The 11571-nt window shown below is 42.8% G+C and overlaps 1 protein-coding gene across 1 annotated transcript; it reads left to right on the top strand.

Annotated features, from left to right (window-relative positions):
• On the top strand, window positions 1-7766 carry Mrps36 (mitochondrial ribosomal protein S36). Its single transcript, XM_051182856.1, has 4 exons — window positions 1-140; window positions 4484-4547; window positions 6482-6669; window positions 7634-7766. The coding sequence occupies exons 1-4, from the start codon at window positions 102-104 to the stop codon at window positions 7649-7651; spliced, it is 309 nt and encodes a 102-aa protein (XP_051038813.1). The 5' UTR covers window positions 1-101; the 3' UTR covers window positions 7652-7766.
• Window positions 7767-11571: the final 3805 nt, after the last annotated feature.

Here is an 11571-nt window from a genome sequence, read left to right as displayed (position 1 = left end):
TCTCCTCGGTGACATCACACTGGCTCCGCCCCACGCTGCCCACTCCCGATACTTCTGCGGCTCGCCTGCGCCCCGGAAGCTGCCCCTGCTCGGGGGTCACGATGGGCAGCAAGATGGCTTCCGCCAGCAGGGTCGTGCAGGTAAAGCCTGGGCACGCCCGCGCTTGGCAGGGAGGGAAGGATGGTGCAGACACAGCAGCGGCGCCGGGGGGAGGGGGGGAGGCAGGCAGCGCGCTGTGGCCGCGGGCGGCCCTGGGTAGGGCCAGCGGATGTGTGTCTGAGAGTGGGATCTCAGGCTCCGGCGCTAAGGAGGGCCCGGCGCCGAGGGTTCGAGCCGCGCGGCGGGAGGAGGTAGCCTCTGGTAGCGCAGGCTCATGCTCGCCCGCCCGAGATCTATGGATTCCCCAGCACCTCATTAGCCCAGGAGTCTGCGGACTACGCTGCCCTCCAGTAGCTTGGCCAATCGCCGTTTAAACTTGTCGGTGATGTCCCCCACGTCAGCCAATCCGGAGGGAGGCCGTAGCGGGGCGGGGGAAGGAAGCAAATCCTGGTTCTGACCTGGTGTCCCTTCAAGGACTTGGGGATGGCCGGATAACTGGCCCCTCAGGCTGATTCCTCACCTTGAAGCTGGTGGGATCTGATCCCTTCGGACGCCTGGCTACACGTGTGGGAAAGTGTGAAATGTCATGCTAATTAAGTGTATTGCCTTCTAGTGTGTGTGTCTCGGGGTTGGTTGGCCAAGCCTTTTCCCATTGTGTTTATTTAGATAGGCAGCTAGAGTAACATTGCTAACCCACCCATCAATTACTAACTCTTGACAGCCTCTGTATCTGCTTCTCCAGCTGAGGTCTCTAACTGAATTGGAGAGGCAAAACTCATGAATGAGAGGACACAGCCTTTTGTAACTAGAGAATTTTTAAAATTCGAAATGTGGAGTATTTTCTGTGAAGTTTCACTTTTGTTTAGAAGTGCATTTTCCTCTGCACGAACGCGTCTGATAAAAGTCCTTTCCCTTGAAGTCGTCTGGGTGATGACCTTTGGTACCATCGCAATGACTAATCCTCAGTTACCCGTACAGTTGGTAGGCACTGTGCATTTGAGGGTTCTACAAGTACAAAATAGCCACCTGCTATCCATACCATACACCCTCATACATCAATAGGGCATGTGTAACTCGGTCTGAAGTGAGTACAGCAGCAGACATGTTGACACACACCGTTAATCCCAGTACTCAGGAGGCAGAGGCAGAGACCCTGTGAGGTGGAGGCCAGCCTGGCTTACAGAACAAGTTGCAGCCAGATCTACACGGTAAATAAAACCATGTCTGAAAAAGTTGATGTTGCTGGTCGCATGCCTTTAATAACAGCACTTGGGAGGCAGACGCAGGCGGATCTCTGTGAGTTCAAGGCCAGCCTGGTCTACAGAGCAAGTTCCAGGACAGGCTCTAATGCAATACAGTGAAACCCTGTCTCGAAAAACAAACAAAAAATGTTGATGTGTGTGAGTGAGGGAGAGAGAGAGAAAGAGAGAAGGAAGGAATTGATGTAATAAGATACTACAGTGTAAACATGGAAAAAAAAAGATGCTTAGAAACTCGTACTGGAGTGCTGGAGAGATGGCTTAGCCGTTAAAGGCTAGGCTCACAACCAAAAATATAAAAAAATCCTTACTTGCCAATAAGGTACAAATTAAAACCAAGAAGAACAACACATTCACCAAAATAAAATTTTGGTTTGTTGCTGGGATTTGAACCCAGGGCATCATGCATGTGCCCTACTTCTGAGCTACACAGTCTTGTGTTTGTGTCTTCAAGACAGGGTTTCTCTGTGTAGCCCTGGTTGTTCTGGAACTTGCTTTGTAGCCCAGGCTGGCCTCGAACTCAGAGTTCTACCTGCTTCTGGGAATGCTGGGACTACAGGCATTTGCCACCATTGCCCGGCTGTGTTAAAAAAAAAATTTTTTTTTTAAAGATTTATTTATTATGTATGTATGCAGTGTTCTGTCTGCATGTATCCCTGCAGGTCAGAAGAGGGCACCAGATCTCATTGCAGATGGTTGTGAGCCACCATGTGGTTGTGGGAATTGAACTCAGGACCTCTGGAAGACCAGCTAGTGTTCTTAATCATTGATCCTCATGAAATGTAATTTATTGCTAATTTATTATCCAACAGACATGTGCCTCTACCTGCAAAAAGACTTGTCTGAGAATGTTCATAGAAGAGGAAGAGAGTTCAGTGGGCCAAGTGCTTTCTTTGTTGGTATAAGATCGGATCCCCAGCGCGCATGTAAAATTGGCTATAAGCCCAGCCTTGAGGGAGGGGGTGAATCTCCAGAACTCGATGCTGGACTAATCAAATGAGTGAGTTCGGGCTCAGGGAGATACTCTGTCTCAAAATAGAAGACTTGACAGCAGTAGTGCCAGCATACATGTACACAACACATGTGAGCACACACACACATACACGCACACACACACACACACACTCTCTCTCAAACTCACACACCCAGAGGCAGATGGATCTCTGAGTAGCCTGGTCTACATAATGAGTTCCAGGACAGCCAGGGATATGTAGAGAGACCCTGTTTCAAAAAAAAAAAAAAAAAAAGAAAAGAAAAGAAAAGAAAAAAGTATTACTCTAGGGCTGGTTTGGCGGCTCAGGTTTGTCTCTAAGCCTGATGACGTCAGGTGAACCGACTCCCAAAAGTTACCTCTGACTTCTTCATGCACACACACAACATAAACAAGAAAAACTATTTTTAAATGCTTTTCTAGAGTATGCATTTCTGTAGATGGAGGGGGGGAAATGGAAAGATTTCAATATATTTTCATGGATTGATAGGCTTGGGAGTTACAAATGTCAGTTAATTTGTATTTTTCTACTTTTTCCCATTTTTACCCAGATTGTGAGTCAGAACAAGGGTTTTGTTGCTATTTTGTTTTTAAAACTCTGACCCTTTTTGTGTGTGTGTGTGTTTGTTTTTGTTTGTTTTGTTTTTGAGACTGGGTTTCTTGATGTCCTGGAACTCACTCTGTAGACCAGACTGCCCTCAAACGTAAAGGCCCACCTGCCTCTGCCTCCTGAGTGTTGGGGTTAAAGGTGTACAGCACCACCACTGCCCAGCTAACATTCCAACAACCTTCCTTCCTTCCTTCCTTTTTTTTTTTTTTTTTTTTTTTTTAAAGACAGTGTCTCTCTGTGTAGTCCTGGCCATCCTGGAACTCACTGTGTAGACCAGAGTGACCTCAAAATCACAGTGATCCCCCTGCCTCCCAACTGCTAGGATTAAAGGTGTCCCTCATCACTCTCATCAGCATTCTGGATTTCATTCTGTAATTTGTATTCATTCTTTACGTTCTTTGGAGCAGAGCGTGAGCTGTAACTTAGAATAGCGTGGCAGTCACTGATTTTTAGTGCTTTTACTCAACTACAAATTTTGAAATACTTATTAAAAAGAACCCTGAACACCAAATAGTGCAATTTAAAAAAAAATAGTTATTTTACGATACAGGGTCTCTCTACTGTGTAGTTCCTGCTGTCCTGGAGCTCCCCTGTAGGCCAGGATGGCCTTGAACTCACAGAGATCCACCTGTCTCTGCCTCCAGAGCACTAGGATTAGAGGCATGCTCGCCTCTATCTAACTTAGAACAGGTGATTTTAATTGCCTGGTGTTTGTTATTTTTGCTTGTCTGTTCTAAACTAAGTAACGTAGCAAGAAAGTCATACTTAATACAAATCAGGACATTGTCAGTCTGTGAGGCTTTCACAACACAAGCTCTCATCATCATCATTTTTATTTAAGTTTATTTTTATGTATGTATGTTTGTATGTATGAACCCAGAGTAGGTAGACGTCAAATCCCCTGGAGCTGGAGTTACAGGCACTTGTGAGCTATCGGCTGTGGGTGCTAGGAACTCAACTCTGGTCCTTTGCAAAAGCAGAAAGTGATCTTGAGCACTGAGCCATCTCTCTAGCCCATTCACTGTGTTTTGCTTTTTAATGTTTATTATTTCGATGTGTGTGGTGTACACATGCGTATGGAGGTCAGAGAACAACTTTTGTGAGTCCATCTCCTTCCACTGTGTGTTTCGCCTTGTCAGGCTTGTTTGGCAGGTGCTTTTATTTTCAGTTTGTGTGTGTGTGTGTGTGTGAGAGAGAGAGAGAGAGAGAGTATGTGTGTGCGTGCATGTGTGCTCATGCCTGTGTGAGCACGAGTCACCAGAGGTATCGTTCCCAAGGAGGTCAGAGGTATCACGTGCCCCTGGAGGTGCAGGCAGTTGTGAGCTGTCCTGAGGTAGGTGCTGGGAATGGAACTCAGGTCCTCTGCAAGAGCAGGACAGTACATGTTCTTAACCGAATCATCTCCCCACCCCCAGGAGTAATTTATTTTAATGAAGGTATTTAGTTGTGAGGACTAGTATAGGTGGTTGCTTTTATAGTTAATGAGATCATTTTTTTTCCCATGTATCTCTTTTTTTCTTTTAGGTAGTGAAGCCACATGCTCCATTAATAAGGTTCCCTGACAGAAGAGATAATCCTAAACTTAGTGGTAAGTTGTATTTGATTTAGATATGTTTTTAAATCTGCACATTCATATTTAGAAACCAGTATTATAGGCAGTATTTCTCACTTTATAATCAGGAAGGTTGTTATACCTTAGATCAAAGTGGTACCCAAGTAGCATGCAAGTAACTAGCTTTTTAAAATTTTTATTTACTTATTTTTATATAGGGTCTTACTATGTATTCTCTGTCTGACCTGGAACTGGATATATGGACCAGGCTGGCCTTGAACTCATAGAGCCCCTCTGCTTCTCAGCTATAAGACTACACCCAATTAATAAGACACTTTTTTATTATCCCTCTCTTATTGTGTTTCTGTAATAAATTATAATTTTGTATATCAGTATTTTTCCTACATGCATGCCTGGTGTCCACAGAAGTCCTAAGAGGCCATCACATCCTCTGGCCCTGGAGTTATAGGTGGTTTTGAGTCACCAGGTAGGAGCTGGGAATTGGACACAGCTCTTCAGACTTGGCACAAGTGCCTTTACTCACTGAGCCATCTCATAGCCCCTAAAGGGAAGCTGGGGAAGCGGGCTTTGACGATGTGAGTCCTTTAGAAGGTACGTGTGAACCTTCAGTGGCTGAGCTGTCTCTAGCTCAAAAGCCATTTGCTTTTCTTAGGAGTCAGGGTCTTGCTAGGTAGTCCTGCCTGGCCTATGTAGACTAGGCTGGTGTCTCAATTCCCAGTGATCCTCCTGCCTCTGCCTCCCAAGTGCTGGAATTCACAGTGTGTGCCACTATACCTGGCCTACTAATTTACTTCTAAAACTGTTTTCACTATATTGATTTTGGTGTGTGTGTGAGTGTGTGAACTTTCAAGTGTGCGCTTATCACAGTGCATGTGTGGAAGTCAGAACAGCTTACAGGGGTTAGTGCTCTCTTCTACCACATGAGTGCTGTGCCAGGGGTAAACCTCAGGTCATGGGCTTCGTGCCTTTAGCTTCTGAACCATCTCTTTAGTCATAATTCACTTTCTTTAAACTACTTTGTCAGGCATGGAGACGAACACCTGAAGTCCTAGTACTCAAGAAGCTGAAGCAGAAGGATCAGTTGAACCAAGGAATTCAAGGCCAGCTTGGCCAACATAGGGAAACTTTTCCTATACACAAATAAGAGCTGTAACTGTGACTCAGTGATTGTTTGCCTGGCTCATACAAGAACCAGCACTGCCTGACCCAAAACAAAAAAGACTACTATTTGAAGGAAGGAAGGAAGGAAGGAAGGAAGGAAGGAAGGAAGGAAGGAAGGAAGGAAGGAAAAGACACCTTTAATCCTAGCACTTGGGAGACAGAGACAGGTGAATCTCTGTGAGTTTGAGGCCAGTCTGATCTACAGAGTGAGTTCCAGGGCTACACAGAGAAACCCTGTCTCAAAAAAAAAAAAAAAAAGGAAAAATAAAAGACTACTATTTTTTCAAAAAGAACATTGTGTGTGTGTGTGTGTGTGTGTGTGTGTGTATACACATATTGAGAGAGAATTGTAATAGTTCAAGAAGCCATGTATAGTGGTATATACTTACAATTTTAGCCCTCAGAAGGTTGAAGACTGCTACAAGCAAATTGAAGAATGACATGAATTATTTCTTAAAGTTTTATTATTTAACGTGTACGGGTGCTTTGTCTGCATGTATGTCTGAGTACCACATGCAGGCCTGGTGCTACAGAGGCCAGAAGAGGGTGTCAGATTCTCTGGAACTGGAGTTACAGGCAGCTTGATTGCCCCTGTGGGTGCTGGGAATAAACCTAGGGCCTCTGGAAAAGCCAAGTGCTCTTCACCGGCCCCAATGACCTTTTTTAAAAAGAATGGCTTGATTATTCAAATAATTCAAATAGTAACATTTATTTATTTATAATAAATATTTCAGAAGATAACACCTAAAGACACCTGGATAATTTGTGTAACCTGCTTTTCATTTCAGCCTCAGAAGCGTTGCGATCTGCTGGGCTACCCTCCCACTCATCCATAACCTCACAGCATTCTAAAGGAAGTATATCCCCAGATTTGCTGATGCATCCAGGGCCACCAGACACTGCAGAAATACTAAAAACATTACCTCAGAAATACAGAAGGAAACCTATATCTCAAGAAGAAATGGAATTTATCCAGGTATGTTGCCTCTCTTCAGCACAAGGCTGTGCAGAGTACCATGACATTTTGGCTTTGCAATGGGCATTTGCTGATTTACACATTCTTCCCTTTGTTTGTCAAATGGGATTGTAGCTAAGGGAGATGCAGAGATAAGCCAGGGCTGTCAGACATAAATTGCTGTTGGGATTCTCAGTAAGTGCGCATGACATAAGAAGAAATAAACCCATAGGAAGGGCTGGGAAATGTAGCTCATTAATAGAATTGTCCAGCATGCGCCAAACCCTGGGTTCAGTCCCAACAAAACATAAAACCACATGAAAATAAGGGGCTTCTAAGGCCATGGGAAATTTGAGGCTAACTGATGTTAGTTCTAGAAATTTCTATGTAGACCAGGCTGGCCTCAGACTCACGGAGATCCTCCTGCCTCTCCCTCCCGTATGCTGGGATTAAAGAGTCCACTACTGCACCCAGCTTTGTCATCAATATTGAATCCTTTCTATATCTGAATTTATAACATTTATTGTAAGTGCATCCAAACTACACAAAACCTTGGATTTTATTTGTTTGTTTTTTTGAGACAAAGTTTCTCTGTGTAACAACTCTGGTTGTCCTGTTACTTGCTCTGCAGACCAGGCTGGTCTGGAACTCACAGAGATCTACCTTCCTTTGCCTCAATAGTGCTGGGACTAAAAGTGTGCCTAGCTCCTTTTTTTTTTTTTTTTTTTTTTTTTTTTAAAATAAAATCAAAGATGTCTAGGCCTGGTGGCTCCCATCTGTAATCTCAGTTCTCAGGAGGCTGAGGAAGGAGGGTTGCTGTGGTTTCTTAGAGGCCAGTCGGGCCTGTAGAGTGAATTTCTAGGCCAGCCTAGGTTACACAGTGAGACCTTGTCTCAAAATCCAGCCAAAGCCTGAAGATCATTTTCATTGTATAAATTGTGGGCAATTTGTCCTTTATCTCACTGCTCTATGCTTCTCTTTTCAGCGTGGAGGTCCAGAATGATCTGTGGCTGCTGTTTGTCGTCAGACGAAAGGGTTATCTTTACAATAAAGGACTTCCAAAATGTCAAGTGAAAATTGTATATTAAAGAACCTTAATAAATATTCTGTGAAAAGAATGAAGTATCGAAACTCTAGATGGCCACTTGTATCTCCTATATGTGTCTTGGTCAGCTTCTCCACAAGCTGTCCTGCACACCTATTTAAGTCCCATTTTCACGTTAGCCTATTAACTTACTCTGTTACCAGTGATGAGCTATTAAAAGCACACTATCTTGTAAATGATCAGATTTCCTCTTTTCTGTTTGTTTAGCCTTAAGGATAATTTATGAAACATAATTCCTGCTATAAGGAAGTTTTTTTCCCCCTGAAGTTAGATGAAGTACAGTGAGGTATTTCCACTATTCTCCATTATCTGGCTTTTTTTCATTCACAAGGTTATCTGACAATAACTGATGTAATCATAATGTGATTTAAATAAAAGCTGGCGGTGGGATTAAGACTATGAAGATGGTATAGAAGATTATTTGTACTATATTTGTACCAAGTGTCTGTACTGTAGGGATTGTCAGCAACTTTGAGTAAGTGAAACCCTGAGTGAATGTTAAACATGAGCATGGCCATGGCCAGGAATCCCAAGGCCTCAGCCCCACAGGAATGGTAAAGCCTTACTTGTATGTGGATGGAGGTTTCTATTTAGCCTGGTCCCGAAGAAGCCATTTGGACCCAAATAATCACACAGAGACTTATTTTAATTATAAACTGGCCAATGGCTAAGGCTTCTTATTGGCTAGTTTTCTCTTAATTATTAACCCATTTCTAATGAACTATGTATTGCCATGAGGCTGTGGCTTACCCAGAATGCTTTGGCATATTACTCCTTTGGTGGCTACGGGGCATCTCTCTGGCAACTCACTAAGTTCATCTTCCCAGAATTCTCCTAGTCTGGTAGCCCTACCTATACTTCCTGCCTGGCTACTGGCCAATCAGCATTTATTCATCAACCAATAAGAGAAACTTATATTCACATCATCCAGAAGGACATCCCCCACCACTGGGTAGGCTCAGAGGGACCAAGTATTAGTGTTTACGGATGATTGATCAGTGTGTGCAGAGATTAGGGGCTGCAGCTTCCTGATGTTTTTCCAGCCTGAGGTTGATGTCCTACAGAGACCTAACAAGACTAGCTCACTCCTCCCTGTGTGCTGCACCTGATAAACACAATGAGGTTCTAGGAGCAGCAGAGCCCCAGTGTTAACTGTACGTGTGTCTGTGTGTTTGGCATTTCTTCATGGCCTCACTATTCCTAGTCAGGGTTCCAGAACCCAAGCCCAATAGGTCCCAGCAGTGTATAAAGCAAAAAATAATAGGTAAGATGATAGTTAATAACAGTAGTTAATAATAGGTAAAAAATAATAGCATTGGAACAAGTACTAGAAATTGCTACTTACTGTGTTTAGGATTCCTTTAGCTTACTGTTTGTGATGTTTTTAAAGCCTGATAATTAACTTCACTAAATATGTCTTGAGAGTCTCAAAAATCCACCTTACTAGGCAACCAATGAAACTGTAATGCGTTCTCCTGCTAATCTTAACAAGGCTGACTAAATCCTCTTCTATGCTTCCATACTTGATTTCTAGAATATACTTTATAAAGACATCATAACGAGTAACCCATGATCAATGGAGACTAGAACTGTGTAATCTTCTACTTTTGTTCAATCACCTGTGGGCTAATCTTTTTAAATCATTCCAGAGTGGATTTGTTTTTCTTGTAAGTTCTGTGCTGTGACTGTTACCCTGGTGAGAAATAAGGGTTTATATTTGATGTTACTAGTATGCTATTCTGGTAACATGAAAAATATATAATTCCTTTTTTTTTTTTTTTTGTTTTGTTTTGCTTTGCTTTTGTTGTTTGAGACAGGGTCTTACTATGTAGTTTGGCCTGGAACTCTACACTATACTAGCATCATATGCTCTGTTGCTTACTCCACCGTGACTCTAAAAATTAAGATCCCTAATTTTTAGAAACATTAGTTGCAAAGAAGGAGAAAAGAATTGCCATTTTGACAGCTACTTTCAGCTCAGAACTTTGGGATCAGCCTGTTAGTAGATCCCGTGGATTAGGAATCAAAATTTTTGTATCACTCTAGTGAAGCCAACTCTCTTACCACAGTCATTCACCAGCAGACCTTGTTGATTTTCCTTGCCCTTTCAGTCTATAATGTAGTCTTAGCAAACCTTTAAAGTATCATCTGGGCCCAGAGAGATGGTCCAGCAGGAAAAGACTCCTACCATCAAGCCTGAAGACTTGACCTTCAAACATGTACCATGGTATCCCCACCATAATGACAATAAATAAAATGGAATAAAAAATTAATCTAACTCTATTGCTAAAGTTCATTGGATTTAGGGCTGGAAAGAGCTCAGGTCAACTGCTTTTCCAGAGGACCTGTGTTCAATCTTCAGCACCCACATGGCAGCTAACAGCTGTCCTTAACTCCAAGGTCTGACCCCCTCACACAGACTCACCTGCAGGCAAAACACCAATGTACATAAAATATAATTTTTAAAAATCCAATGCACTTACAATGATATTGTTCTGCCCTATTTAAAACTTGGAAGTAAAACTTGGAAGCCCCAGCTGTGTCTCGATCCCTTTCATTGCACCATCAGGCCTCAGTTAATTTTTTTTTTAATTCTTAGACAGGATCTCACTATGTAGACCTGGATAGTCTGGACCTGATTACCTTTTAATCTTCCATTACAAGGGGATGTTATGGTCCACAATAATGTTTGGCATGTAGAAAGCAATACATATTTGTTAATTCTTTTTAGTTATTTTGAGACAAGATCTCTGAGTATCTCTGGCTGGCCTGGAACTTACTGAGTAGATCTGCTGGCCTCAAACCCACAGAGATCTGCCTATCTCCGCCTCTGTAGTGCTGGGATTAAAGGCATTCATGCATCTTATAGGAGTTTTTTCTTTTTCTTTTTTAATTGTAGCATGATTTATGTTAACTAAGAAGTTGGATTCCGGTCACAACCAGGTTGGTTATGTTTTTGTTTCGGAATTTTGTGAATCATAGAACTCCCAATGACCAATAGCAAAATATGTTTTCGTTGTTGTCTGTAGCCCAGGCTCTCCCGGTAATTGCAAGCTTCCTGCCTCAGCTTTCAGAGTGCTTAAGCGCCCAACCATGCCTGGTGGAACAGGGATGTGTGGGACACAAGAACACGTAGCAGCAGAAAAAAAAAATCTTACTGGTTAAATGAGCTTACTTTACCTTTTCATAAGGGTTAAAGCACTTCTTTATGCCACCTAAAACCAGCCAGTTCAGGAAATCTGGCTGCTAGTTTCTTGGAAAGTCAGATAAGTAACCTAGTTTCTGCTTGGTGTGGGATTTCAGAATGCTTGACTCCCTTTTGGTCTGGTAAACTCTGTGTAGAAGCTCAATTCGAACGATCTCATAAATTTTACTAACGAAGGTACTAAGAGGCTTGGAGATGGCTCAGCTCTTAGAGCACTTGTTCTTCAAGAAGACCCACGTTCAGTTCCAGCACCCACATGGTGGCTCACAGCCATCTGTAACTCCAGTTCCCAGGGATCCAATGCCTTCTCTTGACCTCCACGGGCACTGTACACACATTAAAAGCAAAGGTGCTAAAAACTTTTGGTTCTTGCCTCTGAAGTAATTTCGGCTTCATTATTTTGTTTCCTCTTGAGAAAAAAGCTGAACAATGTGAAAACCAACTATTAAATCTACCAGGGAATTGAGGTCTTAGCAAAACCACCGTCTACCCTGCAAACTGAAGCAAAAATATGACTCAAACGCAAACCATTGCTGGTAGATGGGCTTGCCGCGTAATTACTAATCGCATAGCTGACGTTATTCTCAAACGCTCTGATGTTTCCCTTAATTCG

Source organism: Phodopus roborovskii, unplaced genomic scaffold, assembly GCF_943737965.1.
Source record: "Phodopus roborovskii unplaced genomic scaffold, PHOROB, whole genome shotgun sequence".
Taxonomy (NCBI): Eukaryota; Metazoa; Chordata; class Mammalia; order Rodentia; family Cricetidae; genus Phodopus; species Phodopus roborovskii.
This window is presented reverse-complemented; position numbering and strand designations above follow the sequence as displayed.

Coding starts and splice junctions, on each gene's coding strand:
- Mrps36 (XM_051182856.1), top strand. CDS start 102: ATGGGCAGCAAGATGGCTTCCGCCAGCAGGGTCGTGCAG. Junction 141..4,483: donor CCGCCAGCAGGGTCGTGCAG/GTAAAGCCTGGG, acceptor TTTTTCTTTTAG/GTAGTGAAGCCACATGCTCC. Junction 4,548..6,481: donor AGATAATCCTAAACTTAGTG/GTAAGTTGTATT, acceptor TTTTCATTTCAG/CCTCAGAAGCGTTGCGATCT.